At 48.9% G+C, this 22,315-nt stretch overlaps 7 protein-coding genes across 8 annotated transcripts in view; 4 read left to right on the plus strand and 3 right to left on the minus strand.

Annotated features, from left to right (window-relative positions):
- LOC126558747 (septin-4) overlaps positions 1-22,315 on the minus strand; it is a 141,488-nt gene that overhangs the window by 68,152 nt on the left and 51,021 nt on the right. The gene's annotated exons all lie outside the window — the stretch shown is intronic.
- LOC126568277 (armadillo segment polarity protein) overlaps positions 1-22,315 on the minus strand; it is a 369,973-nt gene that overhangs the window by 45,212 nt on the left and 302,446 nt on the right. The window lies entirely within an intron of this gene.
- LOC126558020 (bifunctional phosphoribosylaminoimidazole carboxylase/phosphoribosylaminoimidazole succinocarboxamide synthetase) lies at positions 1,566-3,104 on the plus strand. The gene is made up of 3 exons (XM_050213957.1): positions 1,566-1,629; positions 1,761-2,222; positions 2,302-3,104. The coding sequence occupies exons 1-3, from the start codon at positions 1,611-1,613 to the stop codon at positions 3,102-3,104; spliced, it is 1,284 nt and encodes a 427-aa protein (XP_050069914.1). The 5' UTR covers positions 1,566-1,610.
- LOC126557848 (riboflavin transporter 2) lies at positions 5,676-7,088 on the plus strand. Its single transcript, XM_050213756.1, has 2 exons — positions 5,676-6,806; positions 6,884-7,088. Exons 1-2 carry the CDS (start codon positions 5,676-5,678, stop codon positions 7,076-7,078), a joined length of 1,326 nt encoding a protein of 441 aa, XP_050069713.1. The 3' UTR covers positions 7,079-7,088.
- On the minus strand, positions 8,042-9,480 carry LOC126568416 (phenoloxidase-activating enzyme-like). The gene is made up of 2 exons (XM_050224925.1): positions 8,437-9,480; positions 8,042-8,144 (listed from the first exon to the last, which is right to left on the minus strand). Exons 1-2 carry the CDS (start codon positions 9,478-9,480, stop codon positions 8,049-8,051), a joined length of 1,140 nt encoding a protein of 379 aa, XP_050080882.1. The 3' UTR covers positions 8,042-8,048.
- On the plus strand, positions 10,228-11,441 carry LOC126568514 (uncharacterized). The gene is made up of 4 exons (XM_050225043.1): positions 10,228-10,264; positions 10,583-10,759; positions 10,859-10,965; positions 11,238-11,441. The coding sequence occupies exons 1-4, from the start codon at positions 10,228-10,230 to the stop codon at positions 11,439-11,441; spliced, it is 525 nt and encodes a 174-aa protein (XP_050081000.1).
- LOC126556142 (NADP-dependent malic enzyme) lies at positions 13,604-19,990 on the plus strand. 2 transcript variants are annotated; one of them, XM_050211366.1, is made up of 3 exons: positions 13,604-13,657; positions 15,364-15,739; positions 18,361-19,990. In XM_050211366.1, the coding sequence occupies exons 1-3, from the start codon at positions 13,617-13,619 to the stop codon at positions 19,972-19,974; spliced, it is 2,031 nt and encodes a 676-aa protein (XP_050067323.1). In that variant the 5' UTR covers positions 13,604-13,616; the 3' UTR covers positions 19,975-19,990. The 2 variants fall into 2 exon arrangements, with proteins under 2 accessions (XP_050067323.1, XP_050067330.1); XM_050211373.1 differs by having other exon boundaries at positions 13,606-13,657; positions 15,367-15,739.

Genomic DNA, 22,315 nt, shown 5'->3' on the forward strand with positions numbered 1-22,315 from the left:
GAGGAATGGTTTAGTTGACCTAAAATTCTGGAAGCAGCCGATGTGAGGATGATTAGAGCTGTTAGAATGACCTAGAAAAAATGCTATTAGGCACAGAAAGATGTTAGGAATGACTGGAAGCCATGAAGTTATGGTGGTCTTCTAAACTTAGTTCTAAAAGAATTATCATCACAAGAATTGTTGGTACCGTATGCCCTTTTAAAATTATCAATCTTCAATTCTTCGCAACCAATCTAGATGTGACACCCTTCCCTCCAGAAATTCTGGTAGGTGAGTTGCTTGTTTCCACGCAATTGGAATAGGTCCAGGGCATCCAAGCCTCAGTAGAGATTGTCGGCTAAAGACTCGGATTTTTAAAAGCCATTTCATTGTATCACGAAAATGGCATGCAGAGTTCATTCTGGACGTCGTTCCAAACGACAATCAGCTTCTTCTTCTTGGCTTAACGACCCTTCTAAGGTCACGCCGGCCATCGAATGGCTTACTAGACGACTTGGGATAGTCAGTCCTCACTACGATGGGACGGGTCCGGGATGGGATTTGAACCCCGAGTCCTGTCGTGTGACGATCACCGGATCGCCCCTGATCAGTTTAGCACAATGGAAGCTACAAGAGATGCGAACTGTCACTCTTTTTTCCAATTACCACAAGAACTATACTTCAAAAAAATGGTGGCAAAAATCGTCACCGAGACTCTGGACAATTTGTTTAAAAAATCGATTAATCAATCCAATCCTACTACAAGCAGGAAAAAACCAAGTCTCGTGCAATGCACATGTGCTCCGGGGCATTATTTACGCCACGGCAACGTGTCCCCAGTTCGGCAGCGTTGATTAGCCGCGATAGTTACGCTGTCGCAATCACAATTTTTTTTTTAAAAACCCCAATCCACCCAATTCCGGCAACCATGGCAACGTTGGCACCGTTCGCACCTAGCGAGGAATTTGCTGGACGTTCTTTGCGCGTTACGTTAGATTACAAACGCCCGTTAGCAGCCCGGCTGGTACAAAACAACTTGTTGTTGCCTGAAAGTCAGCGAGCGTAGTTGACCCCAGCATCCAATTGTTTTGAGATCAATCTTGGCAGCGGAACAACCGCATCGAACGTTGCTGGGTCGCTAGCATCTACCAACGATCAGCTCATCGCAATGTCCGCCCGATGCCTTGGCCGTATGTGGACCGGCGGGACCCATGTTGACAGGCTGCATCGCTATTTCCGCGGTAATAAAGCCTCGCACCAACACCAGTGTGGTGCCTGTGCTTCGCTCGCTGAAGCACAGAAGATGATCCGCCATTACACCACTACATCGCTTATAACCCTTTAGGGTTGGGAAGAAAAAAGTGGTCCGGGGTGATAACGGGAAGATTGCTGTGTGACCGCGGTACGACGCATACTGGCATGAGCATAGATGTGTTTGGGTTTGTGTGCGTATAAGAGTGCGTTTGGAGCCGGCGTTAGGCGACGTCGGTATTTAGTGTGGTGAATCGTGGTACGCTCCCTGTATTTGGTGTTTGATCGCGCTTGAAGCAACTTCACCTCAGCTCAAGGCCATCCAGGGTTTAGAATCTCAATCCAGTCAAGTGTTAGCAGTCTCACATTCCCGACACAACATGGCAACCGTTACGGAAGGTAAGTGAAGCTTTCATCTCTCCAATGTTCCCTTTAAATATCTACAATTATCCACACATTTGTGCGTGCTTTCCGTCTCTTCATTTTGTTCTCCAATCAATTCAAACACGCACACACACATATGTGTGCAGTTGGTGGCATCAAGACCGGCAAGCTGCTGATCGAGGGCAAAACGAAGCAGGTGTACGATGTGCCGAGCATGCCGGGCTTCTCGATACTGCTGAACAAGGACCGCATCACCGCCCACAACGGTGTCCGGGCGCACGATCTCGAGGGCAAGGCAAAAATCTCCAATCAAACGAACGCGAAAGTGTTCACCCTGCTGAACCAGGCCGGCCTCCGGACGGCGTTCGTACGCATGATTTCGGACAACGCGTTCCTCGCCCGGAAGTGCGAGATGGTGCCGATCGAGTGGGTGACGCGCCGGCTCGCAACCGGTTCCTACCTGAAGCGCAACCCGGGCGTAAAGGAGGGTTTCCGGTTCGCACCGGCCAAGGTCGAGACGTTCTTCAAGGACGACGCGAACGACGATCCCCAGTGGAGCGAGGAGCAGATTGTGTGTGCCGCGTTCAAGGTGAACGGTGTGACGATCGGTAAGCAGAAGTTTGTGTTTTGAAGCATGCAAGTGCAAAATAATTCGCCACTCACACACATTTGCCGCTTCCCGTACAGGTCAGGATGAGGTGGACATTATGCGCCAGACGACTGCGCTGGTGTTCGAGGTGCTGGAGCGTGCCTGGGCGACCCGGGACTGTGCGCTGATCGACATGAAGATCGAGTTCGGTGTGGACGGTGACGGTCAGCTGCTGGTAGCGGACGTGATCGATTCGGACTCGTGGCGTTTGTGGCCGAGCGGCGACAAGCGCCTGATGGTGGACAAGCAGGTGTACCGCAATCTCGCTAGCGTGACGGCGGCCGATCTCGACACGGTCAAGCGCAACTTCACCTGGGTAAGCGACCAGCTGGACGCGATGGTCGCCCCCAGCAACCATCTGGTGGTGGTGCTGATGGGCAGCGCCTCGGACAAGGAACACTGCGAAAAGATAGCGAAGCACTGTAACGCGCTCGGTCTCAACACGGAGCTGCGCGTGACGTCCGCGCACAAGGGCACGCAAACGACGCTGCACATGGTCAGCGAGTACGAGAGCGTGCTGAACGAGCTGGTGTTCATCACCGTGGCGGGCCGATCGAACGGACTAGGGCCGGTGCTGAGCGGCAACACCAACTATCCGGTCATCAACTGTCCACCGGTGAAGCCGGACAACGTCAGCCAGGATGTGTGGTCCAGCCTGAACCTACCGTCCGGGTTGGGGTGCGTAACGGTGCTGTATCCGGAGGCGGCCGCCCTGCACGCTGCGCAAATCATTGGCATGAAAAATTTCATGATCTGGAGCAAGCTGCGCGTGAAGCAGCTGGACAACTACTCCAGCCTGATAATGGCGGACAAAAAGATGCGGGGCGTGCGTCAGAACTAAAGCTCAACGCTCATGCGAATGAGCGAATTTCCCAACTACTATTACTGCTTTATGTGCACCGTTTAATGCAAATCCTAGAATAAATATCGTATAATGTTTTCTATTAAACACCTCAGTCTAGCGTTAGGGTCCTCTGCAACAGCCCTTCATCGATCAGCGGCACGCTAATCAACCCACCAACCTCAAACTTTGCTTTTGAACCAATCAAGCTGTCAATCTGGTCAGAAACCGCCGGGAGATCAAATTATTTAGCTCAAGAACATAGAGCATGCCACGAGTACGAACATGACCGTCACTGTTCTAGCTCGTAGCCTTCTCCGGTGAGGTACAGCTCGAGGGTAAACAAAGTTGAGATTAACATGTTCGAAGTAGAACGTTAGGGGTGCTTGTTTTCCGTATTTTATTGGGCCATTACTTGTGGTAATTTTGGTTGGTATAATTCGCGGAGTGTTGCTGTCAATATTTCTCCTTCTCTACTTTTGAACAGCAAAGTTTCGGGAACTATTTCAACCAAAATTGCCCTTGTTAGCTCCAGCAAGAATTAGATGGAAGATCAATACACGAAATGAAGAAAAAAGGGGGTACGAAGTAAAGATTACAATCGCGCCTAAATATAGGCAGAGCGCTCAACAAATTGTAAATGGATTCGCTCGCACTCGTACTTTGAACAGAGGCCGGAATTTTGTTACAACCGCATGTAAAATTAGGCAATCGTTTGCCCGATGTTGTACAAATATCGGTGCATTACATCTGAACATTAAATTTATTTCCCCGAACGGCTAAAGTTTAATGTATGTGGAGCTTTGTTCAAAAGCGCTTCAACATCAGGAGACTAATCTGCCCACAGAGAGCATACTTTCGACGCGAGATAAAGCGTCCAGGCCGGGTTCGTTTTGCATACGGCGCCTTCGTTGGACTCTTTCGAGCAGAATGTATTCTTGTTCTTCTACGAGGGAACGGTCCGGATTGGATTTGAACCCCGGAACTCCCCTACCGGCTTTTAACACGCGTGCCCCATGATTCGTTGCACAGTAAAATGGTTGCCGTTACGCCGTACCCTAAACAGGTGTGAAATATCAAGATTCTGATTACACTTTCCCTTGCAATGGTTGCACAGAGGCACAGAAACGTCACCGAAGGCCATTAAATCTGTACACTAACGAGGCGCGCTAATTGTACTGCGTGTCAAAGCGAGTTTCTATTTCTACCTGTACCTTGGCTGTGTTTGTTTTACATTTGCCCAAGCGTGCGTGCCTGTCTGATTGCCATGCGAGGTACACCGAGCGTACACGAAACTCCAAGCATGCTTGAGGTTTAGGTGCAAATCCTTTAATATCTGCGCACGATACTGACATTACCGAGGGACCTAGAACTGACTGATGGTTACATTTGCCGTACAGCATTCGGCTTAGGTTTAATTGGAGGAAGTTGCCACTCTGTCTCTCTTTTACTCGCTCCATTTTAGTGAACAGGGAACAGATAGTCGCCTCTATCACAGCTTAACTGCATCGCTATCTTCCACGTGAGGACACGGTACTGTCACTGCACGCTAACGTGATCGAAACCTACACTCCCATTATTTCCCAAGCCCAAACAATCGGGCCCATAACGTCCTAAGGGTACGATTGTATTACATTGTGACGGGCGTTAATTGACTTTGGATGGCAGTTACGGGTCTTTATCTGGCCCGGAGCATGTACCTCCGCTTGATAAGATACACCGCAGCGTTGTAACACAGACTCTTGGGTGCACCAAAACTCCCAGAGCGCACATGGTGGCGGTTGTACAATAATTTAATGCTAAAATTAATTAGAATAAGATGGGTCTGTGGACATCCGAGAGACCCAGTGACGTCTTCAAGCCAGACGAAGCGAGCCTCCTCGCTAATTTGCCTCATACTATCTGGGTCCTACGCCGACAAGGGATTCAAGAACACTCTTGAACACACGTCCATGTTTTTTTTTTTTTTTTGGGAGTCGATGGAAGATCGTGCGAATAGCGAACATTTGAACACATACCAGCAAAAAGGCATCAGAGGTAGCGCATCCTTCGCCCGGACTAGCCCAGCCACACTGTACCGTGCTGCGCTGCTGTTTAATGGCCGAGCAACATTTTAAGCTATAAAAACTCGGAGTCGCGCGCGCGCACGCTTTGCCGTTCGGCCGGGCGATAAGAATCGCATTGATCGAGCAATTAGTCAGTCATCTGTTGGTACTGCTGCGGTGCGGATACAGAGCTGCCCGAGACCTGTGCGCGAAACCTAGCAAAGCTGCTCCATTCTTACCGAAACGGTGTCATATTGATGCCGATTGCCGATTGATTTCCGTTGCTACTAATCGAATGGCGGCAAGTCACAGGACATAAAGCCTTTGGGCAGTAGAGATACGGATCACTCTGCCTCCCTTAGCTGCTAAACGGTTTGTTTGGTGGATGGTTTTGTTTACATCAGGCAACAAGATTAGAGGACAAAGTGTAGTAGGATTATTTGCAAAGCCATAACAAAGAAACAGCCTCCATACAAGCTGTCGGCGTGTAGACCCAGTAGCTGTTGCAGCACAAATCCGCACAACCATGAGAAGGAAGCTGTACATGCTGTGTGGCATCAATAGCGAGCGAAAGTTGCTTGTCGATCTGCTCGCCATCTTGTTCGGGGTTGGATCCTGGCTCGGCATTAACTCGGTGTACGTACAGCTGCCGCTGCTCGTCAACAATGCGCCGGAAGGATGGAATTTGCCCTCGTATCTGGTAGTGATTATCCAGCTGGGCAATATTGGACCACTGCTCTATACCGGCGCCTTACGCATCAAGTCGTTCCGCGACTCGTACCTCATCATCGGGCTGCTAGCGTTGGGTTCCTGTGCCGCAATGACGACCGCCTTCGTCTATGACCAAACGGTGCACGTGTTCGGTGCGGAACGGTCGGTCCCACTGTTCATCACCGTGTTTGGCCTGTCGCTGGTAGGATGTACCAGTTCGGTGCTGTTTATGCCCTACATGGGCCGGTTTAAGGGCATCTATCTCATCACGTACCTGATCGGGGAAGGATTCAGCGGGTTCGTGCCAAGCATTGTGGCACTGATCCAGGGCGTCGGTGGCAATGGTGAGTGTATCCTGGTCAACGGCACCGATCCAAACGAACCGCCCCAGTACACCAGCTATACGCCACCACCACGCTTCGGCACACGTCCCTATTTTATCGTGTCGTCCGTAATACTGGCAATTAGTACGGTGGCGTTCGTGCTACTCGACCGGCTGGCCGTTTGCCGGCGGGAGTATGCGGCTGTTTCGATCGGGAATGGTAACAACTACGCGTACGAACAGAGCGCACCGAACGACGAGGAATGCCGATCACAGTCGGAGAAAGGTTCGCCACCGGTGAAAGGATCCCTGGACCGTACGAACTACCTGCTGCTGATGGTGCTCATCAGCATCATGTGTCTGTTTGGCAATGGGTTCTTTCCCAGCATACAGTCGTACTCGTGTTTGCCGTACGGCAATGTCGCCTACCATCTGACGGTGACGCTCAGCAGCATGGCAAATCCTGCCGCCTGCTTTCTGGCGTTCTTCGTGCAGAAAAACTCGATACGGTCGATATTGGCGTTGTCGGTAGTGTTTGTCCCGTTTGCAGCGTACGCCCTCACTACTTCCATCACTAGCCCGGATCCACCGCTGATGCATAACGTGCTCGGAGACATATTGGTGGTAAGGTTTTCTCCGTGGGTGCACTACTCCAACATTGACACCCTTCTGATCTCAATCCGTTCATAACTTGCTTGTAGGTTGCCTGCTGGACGTTGCTGGTGGGTCTGGTGAGCTACATAAGACTATCCATCACCACGCTACTACGCTGCGAAGGAGGGCAAACGCTCGTCTGGGTCGGTGTAGCGACCCAGCTCGGTTCCTTGGTTGGATCGATACTGTCCTTCACGTTGGTCAACTACACCGATACCTTCCAGCAATACTATCCATGCTAATGACTGATATTAGTGAAAGCCCTCACACAGGAAAAACAGGGTCAAATGCCAGCCCATATTTATACATCTACATTGTCATAGTTGTAAGCTTGACGGACCGTTTACAAAGTCTGCAAAAGCAAAACCTTCGAAAACTGTTCATGCTATACATTTCGTGATATTATTACTGAAAACCCTGCTAAAAAATAAATGTTTTTTTTAAGTCTATGAAACTAAAAATTCGTACATGTAAAAGTGTCCTTTTTATTACTACAAAAGGGAAAGGTTATTAATTAAAAATCTTTTTGTTGTTGTTGCGAATAGCAGACAACGCAGTAGCCTGCTTGAAGGTCAAAGAAATCTCTTTAGAGCAATTAAAATTTATGGCTCATGAGCCCACTGATTGTGTCACTTGGCGTCATTTTTTGTATTATTACTTTTTAACATGTAGACTGCATGTAAACGGGCGTGTGCGAATTATCCTGTAAAAAAAAGCTGTGAGCAAGACCAGTCGGGACCAGTGTAGCTTATCGACGGCCGGCAGCAGGTCGTGGCATATCACCCCGCCCGCCATTAAAGGTCACCCCCGAGTGCACGACCGCAAGCATGCGACAAACGAAATTAGCTTGATAATCGATCGGAATTCATTCCGATGTTCCAGAATGTAATGATAGCGTAGCTATGTGAAATGGGACACAACAAAAAAAAAAAATATGTGTATTTGAGTGTTCTGGAACACGAGCCTTTTCCGGTGATGTCGCCGAGCTAGAATCGATGCTATTTATAAGTGGAGATTGATAGTAGTGAGATTCAGGTGATGTAACTTTGATGCGATGTTTTTGTTTCCTTACTTCTAGCATGGCCGTCAGCCATCTTTTTTTATAGGAAAGAGTAATTGTTAGTAGTAGCAGAACCGATAGCATTACACGTGAGTGTCATTCAATTTCTTACCCACGTTTCATAGCTTGGTAGCGTAATCGTAGCAGTCAGCTCAATCGCTGATAGCCTTTATCACGGCTGATATCCATTTGCGTAGCCCGCCGACTCGTACATAGATGCTGGGAAGGTCCAGCCCATCGACCATAGTCTGGAACAACATTTAGGAGAGCATATCATCATACTGAACACTATGCGCCATGTTTGATAAGATTCGGAACTCTAATGGCAACTTTTTGACAAGGTCCTAGCGTTAATTCCTGCTAGTTGTATCGGTTTGTTTTCATTTTGTATCGATCAACATCAACGCTTTGACACACTCATCTATCAGAAACTCTATATGACTCTGAGTGGATAACTTTTCGAATGATACTGGGCGGAAAAAAATGATCTAATTGAAGCGCTATCACAGGCGATAAGAGAACCAAAGCAACTATACCTACCTCGGTGTGGATGTACGAGCGTAGTCCCAGCACGTGATATTTGCCGCGTACGCTAGCGATGGCGGGACCGCCGAGCGTGCCGGTACAATTATCGTGGGCAGCTTCCCGTGCGCAGAAGCTCTTCACCGGCAGCCGTGCACCGTACGGTCGCATCAGCTCATTGCAGCTGTCAACGCTGACCAGCTCGAGCGGTTGCAGCCTGCTCCGGCTGACCCGACCGGTCGGCTCGAGCCGCCGTTGGCAAACGTGTGCAGTTAGCTTGAAGTTTTCCAGCCTATAGTCTTCCCGGGGCAAGCAGATCGGGCGTATCGTGTCGGTGAGCTGACGCACTCCTCCATCCGCCAGACGAATCAGTGCGATGTCCTTCTTTTCGTGCAGAAAGACCGTTTCTATCTCGTACCGCTGCGTACCGTTGGTACGCTGGGCATGGTTACCGGCGCGGGTGACGTTCGTTTGACGACGTGTGGGAGTGTCCCCGAGCCGAACGCTCGTCACTACCCAGGTAGGGTGCGAGTTGTGCACACTCGACACGGTTGTGAGCACGTGCTGGCGATCAATCAGGACGCCCTTGCTTAGGGTGCGCTTGAGTGCGGCGTTTGCTTGCGGTCCACCATGCTCTAGGACGGCTATCCAGGGAAATCCGTCCACACCCGGCGCAACAATTCCGCACTCCTGCTCCAGCGACTGATCCGGCGTGGATTCAGTCACCGGTTGAACGACACGGTTTGATTGATGCTTTACGTCCTCGGCAATGGTGTTGCCGGCATTGGGTAGGACTTTGTCATCGGATTGTTTACCGCTCCAGGTGAATGATGACCATGGCTGAGTTGCGTTCATGCCCGGCTGTACATCGATGTCATCTAGCGCCGTAATGAGCCGCTCATTCTGCTGCAGCGTACGGGGATTGAAGCGGCTCCGGAAAAATGCTGGAAAGCTGAGCGTTGCAGACGAGTTGTCATGGTTTGTCGCCTCACCGTCGGTGGAACTGGCTAGAACAGGAGCACGCAAGAGAAGACCAGGTATGAGGAAGACGCAATCAAACATTGAACAACATTGGCACTACATTGTTTTTTTTTACGCTACGGCGTGTTTGTAAATAGTTCGTTCCAACGCCACACACAACCTTTAACAAACTGCGTACTAAATGCTGTTCACCAATATGAAACTAAGAAAACAAAAATGGCTGACGATCGGCACCAACCCTCGACCTTGATTTAATTTGTGTTTATAAATCTTTCCCCTCCCTCCCTTCCTCACTCCCACGGTACAACAATGTCAACGAATCACCGGTTCTGCTGATTGATCGTTACTAACCTAGCGAAAAGGAAAAGCACAACAGTGCAGCAACGCAACCATTGGTCGGCCGGCCTGGTACCTTCATCGTCTCCCCGTCGTTGTTGACGTCGTTCGTCGTATGCGGTGTAGCTAGTACTGTAGTCTGAGGAGCCAACTACACGATCCCAAAAACAGTGCGCCTGCGCTACCACTGGTCGTTGTTGATAGCGCGGCATTCCGGGACGCCCGATTAGATTCCGCATACGGCTGTCTGCGTGTCGGATGACTCCGATTCGTGCTGACCACTGTGACCTACAAACTTAACGCATCGCGTCGGCGCTATGGCGTAACTCATAAGATCCAATCTCAGTTTATGGGTGATCCCTTGACACTGGGTGACACTTAGCATAGATCGATTTGATGATGGGCAGAGCTATTGGAAGGTTTACGCGACCTATCTGCTGATGTAACTAACAACTCTCTCTGAATTCTTGGGATGGGAAAGCGTAGGGAAAAATGATCCAGGGAATGCAAAGCGAACGGCGTCGCGCGTGTAGTAACATCAAGACAATTCACTACAAACTGTAAACTACTCCGATCATCCGCGTGCCATGTGAGGCGAAGTACAAGCGAAAGCTCAGCCGTAATCGGGTGATGCTTTGTGCGCGGGACGTGCGAGCTCCATGCGCTGGAATGATACCTGCACCCAGCCTTACAGTACAGGGCCCGTCCGGTGACCTCGTGGTACTCGGCTGCTTGATAATGCCGTCCTGTCCTTTGCACGGTGCCGTTCCAATCCGTTCCAGCATCCGATGCGTCCAGTGTTGTGTCTTGTGTCATAACATAACGAGTTCGATCATCCTCTTGCTAGACTTTTTTTGTGCTTTTTTGTGTCTCGCATCTCTCACCACACGTGGAATGTTGCTGAAAGTTGACCGAAAGTCTTTGGCGATGGTGCTAGTTTTGGTGGCGACTGGAGCTTCACTACCATCGGTACCTAGACCGAAACAGGAGCTGGATGTTGAGCACGGCCTTAGCGCCGAAAGAGGTATATTGTGCTTTTACAGCTGAGCGTTGAAGGACTGCCGGCTATGCTTCGCTGCGTGATTTTAGAAGGTGCTGATGATTCATACGTTTCTCATCCTAGCTGCCGTAACAACGGTGGGGAAATGCTTGGAAACGTCGGCGCTGATATACGTGGAGACGGTGATCGTTATGAAGGACGACTCGAGTCGCGTTCGTGGAACAATAGAGGTGCGCTGGTAAACTGTCCTAGCGTGTGTAGGGTAAAAGGGTTTTGTGATGCTCTCGGTCGTAACCGGAAGTGACAGCAACCAGTCAAGGACTTTCGCCCTAGTTTTGTTTGCCTTCGTTTGTGAGCTCGATGGCGCTTTACTGAGCGTCTATTACGAATGTACATGCACTAGCAAATGACTAACCTTAGATTTTCTATCCTGCTTATACATCGCTTCGATCCAACTATTGAATGCCATTATTCTTTCTGTTTTTTTTTTTTTGCGGGACAGATATCCATCGGAAAACCCATCATTATCGATTGTGTACGTATTGTCGCAAAAGCCGAACATGAACGGATGGCATTGAAGGGGCACAAGCTTTTGGGCCCGAATACAATTGAGCTAAGCATCGCCGAGGAGCAACCTGCGCAGTCAAATGCGCTCGAGTACTCAGTGTACGTCTACGCGACGATTGCGTCAAAAGGGCAGTCATAAATAAAGCACGTCACGTGTCACGCAAAATGGAGAATTAATAATTTTGGCTCTTAAATGCTTTATCAATATTGGGTTCTAGACGAGATTGGTTAACGCGTCATCGTTAACTGTCAAATAATTGGACGACTCTATATATTAACTCATCTTGTCATCTTATCTTGATTTTATCGTTCGAAAGTTTTTTCAGCTTTACCGTGCTGGAACTTCAACTCCAGTCAATTTCAATTTAGTTAAAGAGAAGGAGCTGTTTAACTCCTTGCCAAAAACTGTGGCACGATCAGTTATCGTTTAGGCGCTTGTTAAGTGGTTCATCTTTGAAAAAGTCTCACAAAATCGGTCCGAGAGTAGCACAGCTGCGGTAACATTAAACCACTAGCAAAATAATCTTTAAAAAAACATTGACAAAATACATCCAAAAACCACAAACTCTTATCCACTGCGTACCACCGCGGCCATAGTAGCAAAAGCAGAAGGTTCGGTCCGTTTTCTACACCAAATTGCTTGTGCAATCGGTTGCACATGCGAACGCGCGAACCAGCCAGCGTGTTACAGCCGTGACTTTGACCGCGACTTGGTAGCACCCGCTTGCCACTTTCCCGTTCCCCATCCACATCGCAAGTCCAAGATGGCTGGTGTATATGGGTGGGTCGTCTTCCGCACCGTGAAGATGTGAAATTATGAAATCACATTATGATTCAACCGGGTGTGGTAGAAAGTGAAAAGGGAGAAAATAGCGTCCGAACGACAGTGTGAAACAAATCGTATATTTTCATCATTTGTTTCCTGCGCTTTTGCAACCATTACGGCATGAGGGTTTTTTTGCGCATCTTGAGCAATCCACCGAACGGTTGGTGTGAAATAAAACGGAGCATCAATCGTGACTTCGTGGAAAAGAAATTTGGTAAAGATCAGGCGCACAGCGTGTGCGCGTTTGTGGAGGGCGTTAGTTGGAGAAAACTACTAAGTTGGAGGGCCTCCCTGGGCTTCTAATGGCTTGTTAGACTTGTTGAGATGGGGACACACCTACACCACCGGGCCGGTGTAGGGGACAGCGGCGCAGGACCCGGGGTTCATCCCGGAGACCCGGACAAATCCCATATCGAGAGCGTTTCTCCCGTAGTGAGGACTCTTTACTTATCCAAAACACGTGGTATCAGCAAGTCGGTATAACCTTTAGAAGGACCGTTAAGCCAAAAAGAAAAAGATTGATTGAGACACAAACCCACCCAGTAGTTTGATCAGTCGCCTACACCATCGAGTCCGCGCCCCTAAGTTCGCCCCAAAGTGATTCTACTATTATGTGAGACCTAAACCCGGTAATACAAAGTCCAATAGTAGCGAAGAATATTGTAGCAATTTAAATGGTGAAGCTAAGCAAAATAGCACAACCAAACTCTGGGGTACATTCGGGCGCACAGTGCAAAGGTGTGTCGACACAGTTCTCTCTCTCTCTCTCTTCCAAAAACATTCACACGCCCTTACGTAAGGACGGGCAGGCATACGAAAGCAAACAAACCTACTCGTAAGTACCTACAGACGGGTAGAAAAGTCGTTCGGTCACCGTCGGTCAGCAAAGGTGAACACCAAGGAGCTGGTTCGATCTTAGTTCAGGCCGTCTTTAATAGCTGTTTTTTTTTGAGAACCAAAAAGAGGATGCAAAACAAACAGACAGAAGCGGGGCACAGATTTTGGGGAATGGGTGAAAGGGGGAAAAGAAGATAGATTGATCGCGACCCTACGCCCCCCACGCCTTTACCTTAGCGCGGACGCGATCACTAGCACCGTACATGTTCTCGCCCGTGCGGCGCGGGGACCGGGGGGGGGGAAGGGGGGGGGGGGGGGGAAATGTTTTCACTTCCCTTATCAACTGCCTTCCGACGAGGGGCTGATCTGCTAATAATCAGCTGATTTTTAAGGTATCGTTGCAATAAATTAGCCAAGAAACGTGCGATCCAGCACAGTGCAGTGCTACCGCTGGTCGGGAGAACAGATTTCGCCGATAGGTCTCAGAAAAGAGGAGACGACTTTAGTTGTACGTGTGTGTGTGTGTGTGTGGTGAGGTGGTGTATGTGTGTCCCCGTGTGCCCGTACTTTCGACGGTGACGGTGTGCAAATCAGATCAGAGGACCCTTTCCGACTCCGCGCTAATCAAACACCCAACAACAACTGCCCACCATGGCAACAACCGTGTTCAGCGGCTACTCAATAATTCAAAGGTAAGGTACATAAAGGGCGCCAGATGTGTATGTGTGTAGAGTGTTGTGGTGCATGCCTGGATTAGCATGAGAACCCAGCGGAGGTCTCCGTTCAAATGTCAAATTTGTTGGCCGTTTGCCCTCCTGCCCCGGGGTTGCCCTGGATATTCAAACGACGAATGAAGTCTAATGACTCAAGGTCCGTAAAAGCTTCTCAAAGTTGAGCCGTGGCGTGCGTTTGCCAAAAAAGGGCTATTGGGGGGTTTCTATTTTTGTGGTCGATTTTACCCGCTGTGCTGTGTGGTCCGGTGGCTCTGACGAGCCGACGTGGAAAAGTGGAAAATGGAGAGCGAAACCGCCGCGTCTGGGTTACACACTCGACGGATTGCGCCAACCGTTGGTTGTGTTGCGAGCTTTGAGCCGAGCGAGGCTCCAAGCCAGCCAGCCAAAACATTGCACAACCTAAAACAAAACCTACGTAAAGCCTAAAACAATGCTCAACACGCAAAAAAAAAAAATGTTGAGAAAGAGATGACAGCGAGAATATGGATGGATAGGCAGGAGGCGATCGAGAGATCAGAGGCGTCGCGGTCTCTTCCGGACGTTAGGATCAATTTTTAATAGCCGAACAGCTGATGCTACCATCTTTCTAATTTGCACAAGAACTTAGCAAATTGACGTCGACTCCGAGCATAATGTTTGCGGCCGATTGCACACGGTGTATGCTTTTATCGATGGGTAAAATTGCGTAAGCCGTCAACAAAGCCAAGTGTCGTGTACTTGCCAAGCGGCAAACAAGCTCCATAGAACTCCCGATTTGCTTACCTCCAGGAACACAGAGGGAGGGGGGGGGGGGGGGTATTTGCAAATAATAAGTGCCGGATGGGCACGGATGCAGGTAAAAAAAAAACTTCCCAACTGAACTGATTCTAAAATGACAAGTCACGACGAGCTCTTTCACACCCTTTTCCCACTATTCTAGTGCCCTTCCGACACTATCTTACCGCAGCGTCATAGTTTCCGTATCGTTGTGGTGCACTTGGTGGCGCGTTTGTGTGGTCACGCCAAGATAAAGAAAGCAAAAATTGTTTGCGCACCCCAACGCGTGTTTGGCTTCGATCATCTGATGCCGGACGGTGATGGTGTGCGTGTCGGAGTCCGCGTATACGGTTCGCGAAATTGTATGGTGTGGTACTATCCGCCGATAATAACTACGACCAAGCAACCGCGCACCGCACATGAGCATATGCGGTGGTGGTACGAAAGCAAGCAAGCAAGCAAAAAAAAAGTGCGTAAGGGAGTTATCCACTTTTGGGGGAGCAGATTTTAAAAATAATATTTTGCAACGATTTTTTTAAGTGTTAAAATGTGCATTAAAAATGTGCCTGTATATAATGAAACGGGAAAAAAGGCACTGTAAACCTTATCCGGTCGACACTTAACCGAGCATGCCCGGGATAAGGCAAAAATAAAAATAAAAATAGGGAGGAAATGCCCTATTCATGTGAATGAGAAATTCACAAACACACATGGGATATCTGAAATTCTGATTCGGAAATCTCGCGTGGTCTTTAATTGTGTTTTTTTTTTTTTCAAACAAAGAGGCTACGGGCCAAGTGCATCGTCGATTGCAAAATAAACCCCCGTTTTTTTTTTTAAACAATTTTCCTCTTCCACATTTTTTTTTCCCGCTCAACCCTTCTCAAAACAAACTTATCCACCGGCAGCAGTAGATGTCAGCCTGAGGTGGATAACAGCGCGAAGCAGGCGAAGGAAAAACCATCCACAGCAACGCGGCACCGCGCAGTAGGTAATGAGCTGCAAAGCGTGAAACAACAACCGTCCCAGCGACAGCAGGAGCCATCCCGTGTGACGGACCGCGCCGAAGCAAACCCAGTGCGGACAGTACAGACGACACAGGCAGGAGCCATCGGTGACACCAGTAGCAGCAGCCGGACGACCACACCAACCAACAGCAGCACCACCATGAGCGCATCATCGTTCAACCGCGACCGTCTTGGGCAGTGGCCCGCCGAAACCGACGGCGAAATTGCGGGCTCAATCGCTGGCTTCGATCGACTCCGGAATGGAAAGTTCAATAAGGTAGGGTTTTTGGATGGGCGCGTGCGCGCGAGTAGGACAAAAACACACACACACACATTCCCACCGTCTGCTATGTTATTGTTATTATTAGTGTTAACCGCCCGCTCCACCCTCAACCATCATCTGTGTGCGTCTGTGTGTTCTGTGCCTGTGAGTTCTGTGCGGATAAGTGTATAAAAAATGGCGAATGATGGGAGGAGGGTGGTGTGGGGGGGGGGGGGGAATGCCCTACGTCACCCCTCTAGTGTCATGTATGTACACACGCGCGTAGTCATCTGTCGCCAAATCGCGCCGTCATCGTAGTTTGTCTGATTCACCCATTGGAAGGTGCTTTACCCATTCCCGATCAAGACAGCCCAGCTGGTATAGCCAGAAGGTTCTGATACGGCTCCGCGATCCAGTGTCAGTATCTGAAGGTGCCCTATTGAACGCGGCCCCGCCGGACACACGCCGGTGACCTTTCGCTCAGTTAAAGGTCATAACAATGATCAAACACTTGAGATGGATTGTTTTATCGTCGCCCCATGTTATGGTCACGATTCGCCCTAAATAACTTTGCAAAAACGCACACACACACGCACGCAGTACAGTATAGACCTCCCCACCCCTTCTTTGAAGCCCTTTTTCCGTCTGTCTGGTGCGATATTTCCATCTGACCTGAAAGTGACAGACACACAGCACGGGCGGTCAAGTGAGGTCCAATATAAAACGCCCCACCACTCCGGTGCGAAAGAGCATAATCTCCCCGCGCGCCAAGAATTCATCGCGTCCTTTATTTGTCCGTTTGAGGTGATTGGGTGGTTCAATTACGCGAATCGGACGACTCGAGTGAGAGAAAGAGAGAGCGAGTTGTCTAGCAAACCCCGGCAGAGGGTCCTCCAGTGCTCAGAGGCTCGTTTGACGCAAATCGCTGTGGATGTGTATCCCAATATATTCCACAATCCACAAAAAAAAACCAAAACGAGACACGCGTTATTAATCTATCAAGATTCGCTTCGCCGTTTCCGATGCGATTGAATGATAGTTTGGAGAGAAGAAAAAATCTGCGTGCCCAGGTTCGGTTCAATCCGACTTGCGTCTTCGGTCTGGAAAACCCTGAACAAGATATTAGTCTAGGGTTTTGCACACACACACACAAAACCCCCCCCAAAAAACGTCATTGAGTTCAACTTTCCAGTACCATTAGAAATCCCGATCCACCGTGTTCCACCACATGATGGTGAAATGGAGTCATAGCAATCGTGGCGGATGATGAATCATTGACAAATCTATAGCCTCTGGGTATGCCCTTGGATTACTAGAGCAACAGCACACACACACTAGGCGCTGGTGCTGAACAGCTGATCTCCTACGCGTAGCGTTCCACATCACGTGCGATCTCTGTTCATCGCGCAATCCGTCCCCGGTGGTGCCCCACACAATGGTGGCATTGGATGGATCCGTTCAGCTTACGCAGTTATTTCGCACTAGCTTAAATCTTTAGAGTTCCATTAGTTTTGGGTGGATGGATTTCCCATCGAGGTGTAGGGGTAAGGTACACGGAGCGTGTGAGAGACTGGGAATTGAAGAACTTGCATTATTTAGGGTTTAAAACTTCAACTCGCTTAAACTACTGTCTCGAATGTTCTTCTTGGCTTTAACGACCTTCTAAAACACTAAGGTCATGCCCCGGCCATCGAATGGCTTACAAGACTTGCTATTAACTACGTGGAGGGACGATTCCGGATGGCGTTTGAACTCCGGGTCCTTTCGTTTGAAGACCGGCACCGTTGACACCTCTACCACCGGGGCTCGGTCTCGAAAGTTACTGCCTACTGTCTACTTAAATCGTCAGTAAGCTTCAGCAACTAGATTTTCCATGCTCTTTCAAAACAAATAGTTTCATTCCTCGACAATTACTCGACAATATCCACTGTGCTTTGGGTGGATCGTGCCGGTGAAGATGGCGGATGTTTATGACTATCTTCAAATGTACACTTTTCTAGACATCTGCGCATAGCTACTTACCTAATCGATAATGTCCATGCTTGTACGTTGGCGGCCATTAAGATGCTCCTATTATCTGCGATGATATATTATCGCATCCCGTTGCTGATAAAGGGATGCTTAATGCCGCCTGACAATTGAGAATAGAGAATGATGAAGTTGGCGTGCGACGTTTGCTTTGCTAGAAAAGCTCAGTGAAGTCATTATTAATAGCTCTCCAACATCGGTATCTTCTTTTTCTACTTGGTTTAATGACGTTCTAAGGTCACGTCGCTGTCGCCTCCACCACCGGGCCGCCCCATTGATTATCTACAGATCCCAATATGTCTTGCTTTCGTTGAAGATTTCTGACGCAATAATTGCCAAATTGCTAAGTTCTATTCCGGTTTAGTCTAGTCGACTCTAGAGGGTCTAGTAGCTTACTCCAGAAGCAACACAAAAGATGGCTATTTTAACTCATGTACAGGGTTCATCAATTCATCCAAACTCAATTAAGAAGCGCCTGTTGAAGCCTTCTTGAATTGTCCGGACGCGCTGGTAGAATCGTGTGGTCGAATCAGCAACCAGTCCGTGTTTCGGTGAACGGTTGTGACCTCAATTTTCTGTACCTTTCCCTTTTTTTGCCTACCATGCAGGGTCTGTCCTTCAGCATCGAGGAGCGACAGGTGCTGGGCATCCACGGGCTGATGCCGGCGGTCGTCCGCACGGAGGAGGACCAGGTGCAGCACTCGCTGGAGCTGCTGAAGCACTACAACGATCCGCTGAACAAGTACATCTACCTGATGGGGCTGCTCGATCGGAACGAGCGTTTGTTCTACCGCGTGCTGGCGTCCAACATCGGCGATATGATGCCGCTCGTCTACACGCCGACAGTTGGGCTTGCGTGCCAGAAGTACAGCCTGATCTACCAGCAGCCGAAGGGCATGTACATCACGATCAACGACAAGGGTCACGTGTACGAGGTGTTGAAAAATTGGCCAGAAACGGATGTGCGCGCGATCGTGGTGACGGACGGCGAGCGCATACTCGGGCTCGGTGATCTCGGCGCGAACGGGATGGGCATACCGGTGGGTAAGCTCGCACTCTACACCGCGCTCGCCGGCATCAAGCCGAGCCAGTGCCTGCCGGTAACGCTGGACGTCGGTACGAACACGCAGAGCATCCTGGACGATCCGCTGTACGTGGGGCTGCGGCATCGCCGCGTCACCGGTTCGGCGTACGACGAGTTCGTGCAGGAGTTTATGGAGGCGGCCGTCCGCCGGTTTGGCCGCAACTGTCTGATCCAGTTCGAGGACTTTGCCAACTCGAACGCGTTCCGGTTTTTGGACAAGTATCGGCACGATTACTGCACGTTCAACGATGACATCCAGGGTACGGCGTCGGTAGCGGTCGCTGGGCTGCTCGCATCGTTGCGCATCACGCGCACCAAGCTGGCAGAGAACCGGGTACTGTTCCAGGGCGCCGGTGAGGCTGCGCTCGGCATTGCCGAACTGTGCGTGATGGCGATGAAGCGGGACGGGCTGAGCGAGGAGGAGGCACGCCAGCGCATCTGGCTCGTCGACAGCAAGGGACTGATCGTGAAGGACCGCCCGTCCGGTGGTATCAGTGGCCACAAGCATCACTTCGCCCACGAGCATGCACCGGTCGGTACGCTGCTCGAGGCGGTCCGGGAGCTGAAACCGACCATCCTGATCGGTGCGGCCGCCATTGCGGGCGCATTCACACCGGAGGTGTTGCGCACGATGGCAGCAAACAACGAGCGGCCCGTCATCTTCGCCCTCTCGAACCCGACCAGCAAAGCGGAATGTACGGCAGAGCAAGCGTACGAGCATACGGACGGGCGGGCCGTGTTTGCGTCCGGCTCGCCGTTCGCACCGGTTACGCTCGGCGACCGAACGTTCTACCCCGGTCAGGGCAACAACTCGTACATCTTTCCGGGCGTAGCGCTCGGCGTGCTGTGCGCCGGTGCGTCCACCATCCCGGAGGAGATATTCCTGCTGTCCGCGCAGCGGCTGGCCGAAATCGTCACGGACGACGATCTGAACCGGGGCAGCCTGTATCCGCCGCTGGAAAACATCAAGGACTGCTCGATCAAGATCGCCACGCACATCATGGACTACGCGTACGCGGAAGGGTTGGCCTGCACGAAACCGGAACCGGACGACAAGGAAGCGTTCGTGCGCGCCCAGATGTACGACGCCACCTACAAATCGGCCGTCCCGTCGGTCTACACCTGGCCGAAGCTGTAAGGTCCCGTTTCTGTGCCGTCTTGTCTTGTTTTGTTTGTTGTCCTGATTCCCTTTTTCTTGTGGTGTTACGCGCTTGTGGGCCTCTCTTGTGGCGGTGTTAGACTGGATTGTTATAATTATTTTTTTTAAATTTCTTTTAGTTGTTTTTGTTTGTTTGTTTGTTTTTTTAAAATAACCTACGAATGGCAAGCAGTTTTCTGTGTATAACACATCAGCACTTGTTCGACTTCAGAAGTGAAGCAAAATCAACACACACGCATATATACAAACACTCAAACAAACACACATCCGCAAGTAAAGCTGTTAAATCGTGAACAAAAAAATAAATAAATTAAGCACTATTGATGTGGTGGTAAGATTAATGTTAAAAAAAAACAAAAAAAAACATTTCACGGCCTTTACAAAATCATAAATTTTATTCGTGAAATAATTGTACGTTACAGCACAGGCTCCACTCTCGTTACATGCAAAGCAAAGCAAAAAAAGTGCGAAAAGTAAGGAGAAAAAAAACGAATAAATGTCCAAACTTACAATACCATTTCATCAACTCCCTTCCCCTCCTTCCTGTGCCCTCTGTTCCCTTCAAAATCTTTTCCCCCGATCCAAATTCTCCCCTCACTCTTCACACATTTATAACTATATCTCTCGTAAATGTTTATCGAAGTGAAAGTGATAATAAAACGTGTAAATTATATGGCTAAGAACTATGTTACTTACCCCCCCCCCCCCCCCTCCCCCGGTTGTTTTCTTTTTCCTGTTTCTGCCCCCAAACCTCGTCTGTAGTTAACCATTCCGTTAACAATTAAACTGTAGAGGAAAGGTTTGGAATCGGTTCCGGTTCCACTCGTTTCTGGAGCTGAACGGAGCCGGTCCCGGAACCGTAATTTCCCAACACTCTTGAGCGCTTGAGCATATGTTGAGCCTGCAAATCATGAAATGAAATTTAATTAATTTTTGTCACCTGTAATATTAAACTGTAGGTGTCTCTTAGAAGATTCACTCTGCTTACAAAAATAAACAAAATGGAAGAAAACCCCTGTTTCAATTACAGGTAACAACATAAATTACATTTCATTTCATGATTTTCAGGCTCAACATGCGCTCAAGCAAGCTCAAGCGCACTCGCGAGTGCTCAAGCGCTCACGTCGCTGAGCTGAGGCGCATAGGAGGTAGCTCATGAGCTCATGCCACTAGTACTGTTTTGATCTGGACGAACTTGAACTTGAACAGCGCTCGTGCGAAGGTGAGCGCTTACTGTCCCGGCCAGTTATGAAGCAACAGGTCACATTCCATGCTTCGATTAGGGAAACACCCTGTAAGGCGTTAGGATTGAATGCCGGTGTGGAACTAGGTCACAGCGGGATTTTTATCGGATTAATGAGCTACTCTCGGTTGAAAGGTCAAACAGGAAATAAGCGAGCTGTCTGCTACAGGCTAGGAGCGGCCTAGTGTGGCGTAGAGGCGACAGCGGGAATGTAAGTAAATTTCTTGCACTTAGTAAAACTCTTCGCTTGCATCACGAAACCAGGGCTTTTGTTTTTCTTTATTCAATTTCTTTACTGTTGATTATGATGGTTGGGGTACGTGAAGTTCTATCAGAGATCGAGTTTCACGTGCTTTCTGATCGTTTTTCGTCCCAACGATCTCGTACATAAATAGACCAAAAGTACAAAATAAACACATGCACAAACAAAAAAAGCTTGGCCGTATTATTGCTAGATAAACGGTGATGCACGGCCGACACATGAACACTTCCGAGTACCCTACCATAATACCCACCACCCAATATGGGAAACAGCTGTTTACGATCACATCACGAGGTTAATGTTTATATATATATATATATATATATATATATATATATATATATATATATATATATATATATATATATATATATATATATATATATATATATATATATATATATATATATATATATATATATATGTAGAGCGCCAAAAATGGGGTAAGAAAGAAACCGCGGCTCAAATTCTATATACTCCTAGCTAAACTTACGCTGCTAAATATAATACAAATTTTCTGGTTGTCGGGCGTGATGCGGTTCGAGGGTGTTTTTATACTGTGTTCACCCTACTAGCTTGGGTCCTGGCTGTGGTTGGTGAATGCTAGGAAAACAAATCAGCCGAGCTTTTATCACGAAACGGACTGACATTTTCCATTGCATTATGTATATATAAAGATATATGATGGATCCGAGTGCCAGCTTCGATAAAAATACAAACAAAAAACACGCACACACACACATACACAAAATAACTTCTTAAACACATTCCTCGAGACAATATGATTGGGTTTGTTGTTTGTGAAATACGTACTA

Source organism: Anopheles maculipalpis, chromosome X, assembly GCF_943734695.1.
Source record: "Anopheles maculipalpis chromosome X, idAnoMacuDA_375_x, whole genome shotgun sequence".
NCBI lineage: Eukaryota > Metazoa > Arthropoda > Insecta > Diptera > Culicidae > Anopheles > Anopheles maculipalpis.

Coding starts and splice junctions, on each gene's coding strand:
- LOC126558020 (XM_050213957.1), top strand. Junction 2,223..2,301: donor GGTGAACGGTGTGACGATCG/GTAAGCAGAAGT, acceptor CTTCCCGTACAG/GTCAGGATGAGGTGGACATT.
- LOC126557848 (XM_050213756.1), top strand. CDS start 5,676: ATGAGAAGGAAGCTGTACATGCTGTGTGGCATCAATAGCGAGCGAAAG. Junction 6,807..6,883: donor TGCTCGGAGACATATTGGTG/GTAAGGTTTTCT, acceptor ACTTGCTTGTAG/GTTGCCTGCTGGACGTTGCT.
- LOC126568416 (XM_050224925.1), bottom strand. CDS start 9,480: ATGTTTGATTGCGTCTTCCTCATACCTGGTCTTCTCTTGCGTGCTCCT. Junction 8,145..8,436: donor GCTCGTACATCCACACCGAG/GTAGGTATAGTT, acceptor ATGTTGTTCCAG/ACTATGGTCGATGGGCTGGA.
- LOC126568514 (XM_050225043.1), top strand. CDS start 10,228: ATGATCCAGGGAATGCAAAGCGAACGGCGTCGCGCGT. Junction 10,760..10,858: donor CGGCCTTAGCGCCGAAAGAG/GTATATTGTGCT, acceptor TTCTCATCCTAG/CTGCCGTAACAACGGTGGGG. Junction 10,966..11,237: donor GCGTTCGTGGAACAATAGAG/GTGCGCTGGTAA, acceptor TTTGCGGGACAG/ATATCCATCGGAAAACCCAT.
- LOC126556142 (XM_050211366.1), top strand. CDS start 13,617: ATGGCAACAACCGTGTTCAGCGGCTACTCAATAATTCAAAG. Junction 13,658..15,363: donor GGCTACTCAATAATTCAAAG/GTAAGGTACATA, acceptor ATCCACCGGCAG/CAGTAGATGTCAGCCTGAGG. Junction 15,740..18,360: donor GGAATGGAAAGTTCAATAAG/GTAGGGTTTTTG, acceptor CCTACCATGCAG/GGTCTGTCCTTCAGCATCGA.